The sequence below is a fragment of the Drosophila yakuba genome, chromosome 3L (assembly GCF_016746365.2).
Source record: "Drosophila yakuba strain Tai18E2 chromosome 3L, Prin_Dyak_Tai18E2_2.1, whole genome shotgun sequence".
NCBI lineage: Eukaryota > Metazoa > Arthropoda > Insecta > Diptera > Drosophilidae > Drosophila > Drosophila yakuba.
Genome location: NC_052529.2, coordinates 707,427 through 719,766, shown reverse-complemented (window position 1 = coordinate 719,766; position 12,340 = coordinate 707,427). Strand labels below are relative to the sequence as shown.

General features: G+C 48.3%; 4 protein-coding genes across 4 annotated transcripts; all 4 read left to right on the top strand.

The window, feature by feature from the left end:
* The first annotated feature begins 49 nt into the window (after nucleotides 1-49).
* On the top strand, nucleotides 50-2,158 carry LOC6532259 (retinoid-inducible serine carboxypeptidase). Its single transcript, XM_002092995.3, has 4 exons — nucleotides 50-208; nucleotides 720-1,511; nucleotides 1,576-1,761; nucleotides 1,817-2,158. The coding sequence occupies exons 1-4, from the start codon at nucleotides 142-144 to the stop codon at nucleotides 2,110-2,112; spliced, it is 1,341 nt and encodes a 446-aa protein (XP_002093031.1). The 5' UTR covers nucleotides 50-141; the 3' UTR covers nucleotides 2,113-2,158.
* Nucleotides 2,159-2,553: 395 nt separating this feature from the next.
* On the top strand, nucleotides 2,554-5,362 carry LOC6532258. Its single transcript, XM_002092994.4, has 2 exons — nucleotides 2,554-3,106; nucleotides 3,530-5,362. The coding sequence occupies exons 1-2, from the start codon at nucleotides 2,987-2,989 to the stop codon at nucleotides 5,174-5,176; spliced, it is 1,767 nt and encodes a 588-aa protein (XP_002093030.1). The 5' UTR covers nucleotides 2,554-2,986; the 3' UTR covers nucleotides 5,177-5,362.
* A 640-nt stretch (nucleotides 5,363-6,002) lies between these two features.
* Nucleotides 6,003-7,758, top strand: LOC6532257. The gene is made up of 3 exons (XM_002092993.4): nucleotides 6,003-6,512; nucleotides 6,571-6,984; nucleotides 7,048-7,758. Exons 2-3 carry the CDS (start codon nucleotides 6,571-6,573, stop codon nucleotides 7,498-7,500), a joined length of 867 nt encoding a protein of 288 aa, XP_002093029.1. The 5' UTR covers nucleotides 6,003-6,512; the 3' UTR covers nucleotides 7,501-7,758.
* A 221-nt stretch (nucleotides 7,759-7,979) lies between these two features.
* Nucleotides 7,980-11,214, top strand: LOC6532256 (proteoglycan 4). Its single transcript, XM_002092992.4, has 3 exons — nucleotides 7,980-8,225; nucleotides 8,281-8,554; nucleotides 8,609-11,214. Exons 2-3 carry the CDS (start codon nucleotides 8,517-8,519, stop codon nucleotides 10,812-10,814), a joined length of 2,244 nt encoding a protein of 747 aa, XP_002093028.2. The 5' UTR covers nucleotides 7,980-8,225; nucleotides 8,281-8,516; the 3' UTR covers nucleotides 10,815-11,214.
* Nucleotides 11,215-12,340: the final 1,126 nt, after the last annotated feature.

Here is a 12,340-nt window from a genome sequence, read left to right as displayed (position 1 = left end):
GTCAGGTGCTGTGGCTATTTTACCTTCGATGTCTGGGAGCAACCAGCGATCAATTGGCGGTGGAACTGCCAAGTGTGCGGTTGTGTCTCGATCGGAGTCTCTTGAAATTGAATTTGGAATTGGAACTGAAACTGGTGCACCATGACTGGAAGCGCTATCATCGCTCTTTTGGCCCTACTGGGAATTGCCGGCTTGGGTTCTGTTGACGGTGAGAAGCGTGATTTGTATTCCAATCAGGGGTGCTAATCAGCGAGAAAGTGTTCCACAACAAACGGTTCTTTACGACTTGTAGAACAGGTCAACAGAACTATCGGTTGCATACTTTGCCTAATTTTATATCCGTAAACACTTATGTCTCGATTTGGGACAAACCACATTACCTTTGTTAAACGATTTAGTGACAAACCGCCTTTCGATTTGATTGCCATGAGATGGCAAGTGCTTTTATAAGCCAATGCAATCAACTATCTACAATATCTTCATCAATTAATCTTATCTAAGTGGCTACTCGTGCAGCCGTTTAATTTACTTAAAGGCTAGATTACTCAAGTGTTCCATAGAAATCTATCATCAAAGGACGTTTATGCGTTCATAAATAACAAAGTCAAAGTTAAACATTAATAACTCTTTAATCAGAAGTGTGGCATAGTGAAAGCAGCTGAAAACCGAGAGTGAAAGAATCGAAAATGTATATGAACTATACTTCAATTTATTCCCAGCTCGCAAGGGCTATGGATCTGGAGAGCAGGATTGGGGATTTGTGGATGTCAGGACTGGAGCCCACATGTTCTACTGGCTTTACTACACCACCGCCAATGTCACCAGTTACACGGAGCGTCCCCTGGCCATTTGGCTGCAAGGAGGTCCAGGTGCCTCCTCCACGGGATACGGAAACTTTGAGGAGCTGGGTCCCCTGAAGCTCGATGGCAGCTACCGCGACTGGACTTGGGTCAAGGACATGAACGTGATGTTCATCGACAATCCCGTGGGCAGTGGCTTCAGCTACGTGGACGGATCTACCTACTACACGACCACCAACAAGCAGATCGCCCTGGATCTCGTGGAGCTAATGAAGGGCTTTTACACAAAGCACCCGGAATTTAAGACCGTGCCGCTGCACATCTTCTGCGAGAGTTACGGCGGAAAAATGGCCCCGGAGTTCGCCTTGGAGCTGGAGTACGCCATCCAGCGGGGAGAGATCGAGAGCAACTTTGTTTCGGTGGCCTTGGGAGATCCCTGGACCTCCCCCATCGACTCTGTGCTCTCGTGGGCTCCCTTCCTGCTGCAGTTGGGAATCGTGGACCAGGATGGCCACGACAAGATTGAAGCTTCGGCCCTGAAGACTAAGGACTACGTGGACCGCGAGAGGTGGACCCAAGCCACTCTGCAGTGGAGCTCCACCCAGTCGGTGGTGCTGCGCGAGTCCAAGGGAGTGGACTTCTATAATGTGGAGACCCCAACCCTGGGCGATCAGTACAGGTTAATGTCCCGAGCTGCCATGACTCCCGAGGGTAAGATGCGTCGAGTTACTTACTGAGCTGATTATCATAAACCACCTAACAACCACATATCCAGAGGTCATGTACCGCACCCTCGTGAAATTCGATGTGGATGAGGACCGCGACAAGTTGCTGGAGGATCTAATGCTTGGACCTGTCACCGAGGCCCTTGGAATCGACACCGGAGTCAAGTGGGGCGCCCAGAGCGGCACCACCTTCACCAAGCTGATGGGTGATTTCATGAAGCCAGCTGTGGATATTGGTATGTGCCAACGGTCTGGATGCTACCTCAAGTTATATCCCTATGACATTTTTAGTGGGTGAGCTGCTGAGCAACACCACCGTAAAGGTGGGCGTGTTCTCCGGAGGACTTGACCTGATCTGCGCCACTCCGGGAGCCGTTAATTGGATCGAAGCCATGGAGTGGACCCACAAATCCTCTTACCAGGCCTCTCCCCGCGTGGGAATCACCGTAGACCGAGTTCTGGAGGGCTACGAAAAGACCTATGGCAATTTCAGCATGTTTTGGGTGAACCGGGCTGGTCACATGGTTCCTGCCGATAATCCCGCGGCCATGTCGCACATCCTGCAACACTTTACCAAATTCGGTTAATCGAATTGCTAGGGGACAAGCCTAAAATAAAGATTATTTACGAAAAGTATTGGCATTGTAAATGGGTGGGATTGTATTGTCTCCAATTGAGTTTCAAATTAGGAGGGGAAATATTTTTGATACATTTTAATCAAATATTTGTTATAATTAGCAAAAACTGTATAATTACATTGTACAGTTGATTTAGCTTTGGTGTTTTAAGTGTTCGTGAAATCAATGCATTATGAAACTGAAAACTAGAAATGTTCCCTTTAATCTCACGCCACTTAAAAAGCGATCGCCTGCAGCGTTGCCACATGGCGTGAGTAACAGTAAAGTTGTCGCATGCGCAGTTGCACCCTCTCAGCAGCTCACACGCACACACACCAGTCGGCCACGTTGCGCATGCTACTGAGAGGAGAGCGAGAGAGCGGTAGAGGGGCGAACAGAACATGAAAAACTGCGCGAGATAACGCGGCAGCTATTTTTGTATGGGTCGTCGTCTAGTTCGCACGGACATCGGAAAATACGCAAGGTGCAGTGCACGGCCAGTTGGAAAATCACTATCAGCGGACAAATCGGTTGCCCAGAAAGTCACAACAAAAGCGAATAAAGCCAAAGTACATGGAAAGGCCAAGGAAAAGCGAGAAAAGCAATGACGAAATGATTTGAATTCGCTTGCCAGTCAACGCGCATAATCGTAGCCATCGCACACACACAGCCGCACGGACACACACACACACACGGTACAGGCGGGTGGGAGTGTGAGTGAGAGAGCGCGAAAGGGTGCAAGGGGGCGGGCGGAATTGAGTGGGCGCAGCAGCAGCAACAACAAAAGAAAACAAGACGAAAACAAACGGCAATTGCCGTGTAAATTGCACGGAGAACACAAACAATGCGGATACGCGAGAAACGCAAGTTGCAGAGGGAGATGAGGGAGGAGAAGCGCGGGGAGCGGGAGAAGAAGGAGCACAAGGAGTCCGCCAAGACGCAGGACAACAACAACAAGGCGAAGGTGAGTGGCCACAGTCAAGCCTCGCAAAGTGTTTCCACCCCATATTCACTGCTCAAAAAACGCAAAAGTGCAAATGACATGATCTAGGAGTTTTATATCCTATAAGATTGAAGGACTCTTTTGTTTTTAGCTCATTACTAAGGTCGTATTAAAGTATCCAAAAATGCAAGGTTGATCCCTTGACACTTTTCCTTTTTCAAAGTTTTTTCTTAAGATTGTAACATAATACATAGTACTACTGGTTCAACCACGTAATTGAGTGAAAATTCAAAGAATTTGGTCCTTCAATGGCTTTAACTACATTATTCATGTTCAGAGGGAGCACTGTACGCGTACCTTCATGGTGGCATTACTATGCACGATTTCAACTGTTACCACAATAATGCCCGGTAATGACAGCACTCTTTTTTCCCTCGTCGTTAGGCCACTGACACGGAGGTTCCCACACCAGCTCCTGCGCCTGCGCCTGCTCCACCAGCAGCACCCACTTCGACTGCATCGCCCACATCCACACCCACACCCACTGGCACGCACACCCCCAGCCTGCCGGCCGCCGAGAAGGTGGCCTTCGACAATCGCATCAAGCGCAAGAATGTCCTGGCCCTCAACGAAAAGGTGGCTGCTCTGCGGGAATACGATCGGCTGCCGGTTTACAAGCACGTGGGCCGGCTGTTCAACTGCAGTCCGGATCAGATCAAGCGTATCGTGCAGCAGCGCCCAGAGATTCTGAACGCGTGGGATCAGCGAACGCGCCGGAGCCAGGACGCCAAGACCATGGAGACGAAGACCGTCAGGGTCTCGATGCTGGGCAAGGCCGTGTACGATTGGATACGCCGCATGATGTACTACAAGGACTTCAGCATCTCCGACGGACTCATTCAGAAGATGGCGCTGCAGTTCAAGAGCTCCATGGGCCTGGCCCAATTCTTTCCGCACCAGGAGTGGTGCGACAAGTTCCGACGCACCTACAGCATCCAACACAGCGACACCAGACTGCTGAAGATCGGCTACACGCAGGGCTACTCGGTGCAGATCAAGGACATCGTCAAGGATGTCATGTCCGAAACCATGCCAGAAAGTGGGCCGCGGAACGGCGAGGAGGACGACGAAGAGGTCAGCTTGGGCAGCCCGCTGAGCAGCCATCCTCGCAGCTGTGCTGAAGACGAGGACGACGAGGTGGATGTGGACGGTGGCGGGGTCAGCGGCGAAGATGATCTGGAGGAGGAGCCTGATGTCAAGCCCTCGATAAGTGAACTTAATCTGGCCAGGGCTCTGAAGCCCTTGCCGCCGCTGGTTAGACTACCCCTGCAAGCCAACACACCGCCGGGCACCTCCCAAAAAGTACTCCTCGCCACACCCATTGTTCCGACGCAAGCGGGCGGACAGCCCATGACCATGACCATCATACCACTGGCCACTCTGGCTCAGAGCATCACCAAGGTGCCTGCCTCACAGCCGCAGGACAAAGGACCCGTGGTGCCGCCACCCAAACTGGAGATCAAGCAGGAAAAGGACATCAAGGTGGAGCCCAAGGACCCGGAAGAGTTTCCGGCGGATCAGCTGGAGGCGGAGCTGCAGGAGAACGAAGTGCGGGCACCAAGGGAAAAGGAGCTTGAACTTACACCCACCGTGCAAATTAAAGTGGAGCCAGAGGCGGAGTTGGAATCGGAAATGGACCAGGACCAGGACCCAGCGGATCTCGATGAAGACGCGAACAATGGTCGCTCCAGTGTCACCTCGCTGGCCGAGGTTCTGGCAGCCAATGTGGAGGACGAGAAGGAGTACATCGAGCAGATGCGGCAGCGCAAGATGAGTTCGCCTGCGGCAGTCGAAAAGTCACTGAATCCTCGCCAGGGCACCAAACGTCGTCATGAGTCCGCCCAGGATGATAACAACAATGGCGGGGAATCTGGCCAAGGAAGTGGGTCAAGTGTCATCAGCTGCGCCGATGCACGCAAGTACCTAAAGCTCCTCGAGGAGTTTGCTCTGTACAAGGAGAACTACCGGCTGATTGGCCTGATCACACGAGCCGATGAGGTGATGCGGGAAATGGATGACAATGTGCCGTAGAATGCTCCAAGCTATGAGTGCAACATGGAGTGGGGAGAGGAGGAGGAATAGCTGCAGCCAAAGAGCATACGCTACGCAAACTGATGCATCTAGAAGATGCACGTCGGTATCGGTCGGATGCAATCAATCATTAGATCTAAGGCGGACATAATTTGTATTTGAACCAAATAAACGCAATCAAACCAAGTTCGTATTGAGCGCATTTCCACTGGGGGTGTTTTTTAATGATATTCATTTGGTGACTATTTTATCTATATAACGTACTTCTTGCATGGGAGCTATTGTCGTTACCTCTGGTGTGAGTGTGCACGACGGTAGCCCCATTATCTTGACCTACGCTGTGTGCTATTACAGCTACCTATTTCCACACATTTACGCCAGAACAAAAAGTCGGCTAAATATACGCGCTAGATTGCCTTTTTTGCAAAGTGCGCATGTCTGCCCTTAGTTGAGCTTCTTCTTCTTCATTTCTCGCCGGGCGGGAGGTCGCCCACTACCGCCCTTACACACACACACACACACACTCACTCAAGCCAAAAGGGAGAGAGAGAAAGAGCGCACGAAAATAAAAATAAGAGGAACAAAGAGGTCAATCATTGAATTCAATCTTACTAAAGAGCGAATTTCCCATGTTTAGAGTGTACTCTAAACATTTACCCGATCTGTGTGCAATGCCGAAGAACGAGTTAAAAATAAATTTAGATTTAGCCGATTTCCTCATGCCGACAATCTTGATTGGCGCTAAATTGGGCAAGTGCGCAGGTCTGCCCTTAGTTGAAGTCTGATTATCTGTTGTTTTCCGCTCTCTGCGCTCCCTCTTTCGCACACACGTGCAGCGAAACTGAAATTGCGGGGGAGCTGTGGCTCTTTGTTTGTAAATACGCCACTGCAGGATGTCTTATATAAATTCAAAATTAAAACTAATATTACAAATAAATAACGAACAAAATTCGGATTCAGCTACGTTCTTGTTTGCCACAAATATACAGGAATTACATGATTTATTGCGCATTTCCACACGCACACATGTACGCGCTCCTCACGTCAGTCGACTAATCAATCACTCAATCGGACACACGCACACACACACACACCCGCCCATTTCGGTTCTACATCAATTCAGTTTGTGATTGTCGCTTGAGGAGAGCATTACGCCGGTCGTCTGTCTCGCCAGGTGGTGGAAATAAGTTAATACATATATATGCACGTCCAGATCCAGAGCAACTACAACAATCGGTGGGAGCATGTGAGGTGTTTGCCAACACTGCACGCTCCAAGTGGCAACTCTGGCCAACTGTAAACAACAACAGCTGCTTGACTCGAAACAACAAAAAAGGTAAATATTTATGTTTACAATGCAGTTGAGCTTACAATGAATATGTGTTGGCTGGCAGATGGCCACTGCTCTTCCAGATCGCTTTAGTGCGGGCAAACGGCAGTTCTGGCGCGAGTTTCTGGCCCTATATCAGGGCATGCCGGAGCTGTGGGACGTCCACCATGTCAATTATAGAAACAAGGAGTTGCGGAACCGAGCATACGAGTTGCTGGAGAGGAAACTCCGGGAGATACAGCCGAATGCCACGCGCACCGAAGTGGGGAGGCGCATCAACATATTTCGCACCAATTACAGGCGCGAGCAGATGCGAATCCTCAAGCAGAAGGAGCTGGGTCTGCACTCCGACCTCTGCAAACCGACCCTCTGGTTCTACGACTACATGGGTTTCCTCCTGACCCAGGAGACCTTCCAGCACAGGACCCGAAAAGGTCGCGGCGGCAGACAAAAGCCCGAGTTTTGCAGGGAAAAGAACGTAAGACAGCGGTTTTTAACGATTGAAAGATTTTTCAACATATGAAATATGTAAATCGCTTAGGACAAATACAACTCGAAGAATACAGATCTCAAGACGGACAGCGTTTGTGATTGGCCGACGAGGGATGACAACGCTTTCAACTACCAGTCCGAACCCACAGCCCCACAATCCGAAGAGGGTTCCCTGCTGAGTCCAAAAGTGGAGATCATAGAGCCGGAGGAAGGGCACTGTGAAGTCAAACAGGAAACGTGTTTGGAAAATTCATTGGACCCGAAGGAACCCACATCCTCGATCCAAACAGATCCCGAGAATGAGCGAGGAACTGCACCCATGAAACTCAGCGAGTCCTCCGAAGCACTGGCCAGATCCTGGGCCATCCAGTACGAGGAAATGTCGCCCACGCAACGGATTCTGGCCCGAAAGGCCATCGCGGACATCCTGTTCGAGGGATGCATGGGCAACCTGCGAATAAACCGTGGCGAACAGCAGAGCACCGTGGGAAATCACTTCTGAATCCTATATTAACACTATCAAGTCATTGGATATTTCTGCATTTGTTACTCTACGACTTTTGAAGCATTTCATATAACTATCACAATTGAAGTTTTCGAAAACTCAGAACTAAGCACTAAAGGCTCTAAAGAGAGTTCGAAACCACTCAGGCCATAATAACGATGAAGGAGGCATTGCAAACTAGAGGGTAATATAGGTACAACAAATACAATTAAGATGTAAAAGTGAATACAGTTTAAATATATCAACCAAACAGAATTAATATGTTTCTGTACAAAAGATCATCCATGCATTTAAATTTCGCGCCTAAACACTACAGTGTTGGAAAACGGCGTGCAGCCGAACGAAGCCATATAATTTAGAGATGCGTCTTCAATTCTGCGAACGAAGAGAATACAATTTAATGGGCGGTTTCCAGGATTTCGGCCATAAAATGTCCTTGCAGTTAATTCTTTTGTGTTATTTGAGAGGTGTTTGTTTGAGTTTTATATCGCCGGTAGTTTTTTACCTGTTTTATCTGGGGAGCAGTGTCACACAGTCACGCACACATCCCTCTTTTGATATTGTTTTGCTATCGTATCGTATGAACAGGATAAAATAAGCGAAAGTGTTTCGGCGTTACCTGAAATTGTTGAAGTGCTGCGCAAGCGCCGGTCCTTTAAAACCACTTGCGCATCGATTTCGCAGGAGTAAACACCATTGGTAAGAAGCTAATGCGATCTGTGGTAAGTGGCTTGTCTATATTTCATATGAATTAGCATTTAACAGAGACTTTCGCAGGTACAGCAATCGTTTTGGAGGCTACATTCCAGGCATTCTGCAAAAGGATTCCTCCACTTCGACTTATTCGAGTCAATTGACTTCTTGAGCCTTCTTAGGTTCCCAATACTTTCTGTATAGTTTGATTTGTTAATTCTTGCCAAAATTGCTATAACTTCAACGTCTGCGATGCAGCAAACGGCAGTAGAGTTTAAATTGCACATTTGCCGCCTTTCCTAAGCTGCCAAAAACTGTCAATGATGCAAAGGTGCAGTGAACTGGGCAAGAAATCCGAGTGAGTATGTGCACCTCCTATGCAAAACAAATCATCAACTCAATGCAATCGCAGGACCTGGCAGCTCCTAGTGCGCTTCGATCGCAACAACCTGAAGGTGAAGAAGGGCCCAAACGGTCACTATTTGGAGAGCAGTTGTCGGGATGAGCTGCGCAAGACGCTACCTGCCAAGTCGTTCGAGGAACTGATGACCTGGGTGGCTAAGTGGCTAAAGCGACTTGACGACTTGAACGGCATGGTGAGCCCTGGAGCGAGATCCCAGCAGGACAGCGACAAGGAATCCGAGTTACTCGCTGAGAAAAAAGTGAAAGAGGAAATATTAGCCAACCCATCAGTTGTGGACCTTTGCAGCGATGAGGAAGATGAGGAGTCAGTTTTTCGCTTTCCTGATAAGGAAACCCTGGACGCCGAATCAGTTATCTCCACGTCCTCGATTGTGGTCCTTGACGATGAGCTGGGCGAGGTCAACCTGAAGGACTATGCTGATCACGTCGATGGAAAACTGGATGAAGCCTCTTTAAGAAAGCGAAATCGCCGCGAGGAGGATAACACATCGTTTAACGCCAATAAGCAGACCTCCATAAAGAAGTTCTTGACTCCCAAAAAAACACAGAAGGAGAAAACTCCATCGCCTGTTTTCCGTCGCGCTTTGAAAACGTATGTCAGACGACCAAAGCTACCTGCAAGTGGCGAAGCAGGCGGTCAGGTACTGCGAGAGCTGAACGTCAAAGATGGTACCATATCCAACACCTCCTTCAAGGAAGATAAGTCATCCGACCTCATGGTTATTGAGGATATAAATCGAGAAGCTGCGAGCCATGAAATCAGCCAAGAACCAAAAACCCCAACGGATAAGGAGCCCAACCAAAGTGATATCAAGAAAGAGGTGCCAAATTGCAACGACTTGATCGAGAAAGAAACCTCAGCAAGCCAAGATATTAAACCAAAGTCCGATGTCCTGCGAAGCGTCTCAATTAAGTCGGACCCTGAAGTGCATTTGGCAATGAATGGAGAAGCAAAAGAAAATAATGAACCCAACGCAAAAAGCAAAAGTGAAAGTGAAAAGCCTAATACCAAGTTGAACGAGCAACCAAAGCAAGTAGAAGCAAAAGGCATACCGCTGGTGAAGGACTTACTTTCCACCCACTCAGAGGCTCATATAGAAGATATCCCTAATTCGAATGCTACTCCAGAAGTTCCCCCCCAATTCCCTATACATACGATTCGAATTCGTAGTGACCTGGTCACGCCAGTGGATACGATTCGGGTTCGCACAGATCTGTTGCAGAAGCAATCGGATCAGCCACCATCACGTGCACCTGTTGACCCGTCCATACCATCCAAAGGACCGGGAGCAGCTGAAAAGCGAAGATTGACACCGGAACAGTCAGGAAATCAGTGCAATTCGACTGACAATGGCTTGCACGGCCAGCCGAAGAGGTCAGCCGTGGATAGCTATAATCCCACATCAGTGGCCACCTCATCATATTCTTCGAATGTTCCAGCATATACCGCCAGCTATCAAGTAAATGGGCCACCACCAACCGCTCCAGCCTCAACGTCCACCTATCCGGCGACTGTTCTCCTTCCTGCTTCTCCAGTTTCCACGCTCAGTCGCCAACCAGTAGTTCCCCCATCCCCACTAGCCATATCGACTCAATCCTCTGCTGTGGCCCCCACACCAGTATTCAACGCGACATATCCACGGCCTCTCTCCGTGGTTGCTCCCACTGTAATCAACTCCAGCTATCCAGTGGATCCGAGACGAGCCAACTCGTTTTGGTACCCTCCACCGAATCAGCGTCCAGCTGTTCCGGTGGTTACTCTGCCCAATACCACGCCCAATTACCAGTCACCTCGTCCACCTGCTCCGTGCACCAGCTCCAGTTACCAAAGACCAAACCCTGTGCCTGCTGTACGGCCTAGTGCTACAAGCTATAAACCAACATTGCCGAGACCAGGGACTACACCAAGATATCCCGCACAAAACTCTTTGGCTCCTGCGCCCGCTACATCCACCTGCTACCAACCACATATTCCGGCGGCTCCTGCTCCAGTCCCAGGAACATCCAATAATGCGCATCCCACAGGATGCAATCGTTCCACCGACTTGACCAACATCATGGGCATGCTGACTCAGGTAGAGTTCTTCGCCTACGGCCAAAAGAATCAGGAGGCTTTCGATCTCGTCCGTCAGCTACGCCAAAGTCTTCAGAAGGGAGCGACAAGTAACCGCCTTGCAAACGACCACTTCTTGTGAAGCTAGAAGGCTTACGCTCGAGGATTGGTTTCCTCGCTAGCTGTTAGGATTTGTTAAATACGCAATTATTTTTTGATAGTATATATCAAATAAAATTATTGTAATACAATACTAGGAATTCTGACAGCTGTACAGTTTACTGTATTATGTTATGTTATTAATTATATTAAAACATATATAGGTTTTTGACTTGATGTGTTGTTTGGTCTTACTTTTAATGCTGAGGAAAGTTTTACTTGTAAATGGGTCAAGTCTCTGTGCTTAGTAGTGCTGCATCTGCAGACCTTTGCATTAAGCAGATAAACTTACTTCTTTTCATGGAAGTATCTTCAAAACCTTAATATAGTGTATGTATGTACATACATAAAGAAATAAATTCGTGAATCTAGTTCTCATAAAAGTTACTTAACTACAACAAACAGGATTCAATCTACAAAATTGATTATTCTGTTTAACGTTTTAATAAGAATTAGCCACTATATCACTGACCGCTGCTGTAGGGCCGCAATTAAGCTAGAAAAGGACAGGGAAAAATTCAAATCACTGGGAGGGAGATGCCGATTGGGGCTGGTTCCGATGGTTCTGCTGAGCTGTTGTAGCACTTTGCACCTGTCGTCCGCCCAACGCAAGTGAAAAATCAAGCGCAGCTTTAATTGATACAACAACCGCAGTGGAAACCCAGTTCTGGGTGAGATGGAGGTGATGGGGTGATGTTGCTGGCATTCTGCGATTCTGGGACTGTGGGACTCTGGGCAGCAGTTGCAGTTGCAGTTGCACGTGTTGCCCGCAAACTAGTCGCGGCAAAAATGCTGTAAGAAATGCAAGGCAGCTGTCGCTAAAAAGCGGGGGGCTCATGGGCCACGATGCCTGGGACCCCACAATCGGCAGAATCAGGAGGGAAAAGCGCCCTTCGAGGGGCCGAGTCCTAAATGGGCATTGAAATTAAATGCAGCTGCTTTATTGATGCAGCAACTCGGTTCGGCTTCATCATCTATATAGAGATGACTACCTGGCCATTTCCAGATTTATCTATGATTTAATGTATATAAACTATACTACTTTACTTACTTTTTATGTAAATGTTGAAATATTTAATAATACAAAGAAGAGGAATGCGTCCTAAGCACATAAAAGGCGATTATTGTGGAAGGAACATTTTAGCTTTGCTTTAAATATATGTAGTTAAATGATATAACTTATTGCTTATTTACATATATATTAAGTAAACTCAAACTCGTACTTATTTAGTATATTGTTTCTGCATTTGAGTCATCTCTGAATGGATAGCATATGATGGGTGGTGGTGTGGAGGGGAAGGCCTGGCCAAATCCGTGAATATGCCACAAACGCTGCTCCAGTGGGCGTGCGGTGGGCGTGGCAGTGCAGAAACGGAGTGAAATACCCGCGGTGGTCGCCGTTTTCCTCCACTTGGTGGGCGCCAGCAATCTGCAACAGCAGCGATCTGCGGCAAAAACATCAACGGCAACAATCTGCAGCAGCAACAGCAGCAACAGCAAAAGCAACAG

Excerpts from the sequence above, each read along its gene's own strand:
- LOC6532259 (XM_002092995.3), top strand. The coding sequence starts at position 142 with ATGACTGGAAGCGCTATCATCGCTCTTTTGGCCCTACTGGGAATTGCC. Across the intron at positions 209-719 it reads CGGCTTGGGTTCTGTTGACG|CTCGCAAGGGCTATGGATCT; the intron begins GTGAGAAGCGTG and ends ATTTATTCCCAG. Across the intron at positions 1,512-1,575 it reads AGCTGCCATGACTCCCGAGG|AGGTCATGTACCGCACCCTC; the intron begins GTAAGATGCGTC and ends CCACATATCCAG.
- LOC6532256 (XM_002092992.4), top strand. The coding sequence starts at position 8,517 with ATGATGCAAAGGTGCAGTGAACTGGGCAAGAAATCCGA. Across the intron at positions 8,555-8,608 it reads GAACTGGGCAAGAAATCCGA|GACCTGGCAGCTCCTAGTGC; the intron begins GTGAGTATGTGC and ends ATGCAATCGCAG.
- LOC6532257 (XM_002092993.4), top strand. The coding sequence starts at position 6,571 with ATGGCCACTGCTCTTCCAGATCGCTTTAGTGCGGGCAAACGGCAGTTC. Across the intron at positions 6,985-7,047 it reads AGTTTTGCAGGGAAAAGAAC|GACAAATACAACTCGAAGAA; the intron begins GTAAGACAGCGG and ends TAAATCGCTTAG.
- LOC6532258 (XM_002092994.4), top strand. The coding sequence starts at position 2,987 with ATGCGGATACGCGAGAAACGCAAGTTGCAGAGGGAGATGAGGGAGGAG. Across the intron at positions 3,107-3,529 it reads ACAACAACAACAAGGCGAAG|GCCACTGACACGGAGGTTCC; the intron begins GTGAGTGGCCAC and ends CCTCGTCGTTAG.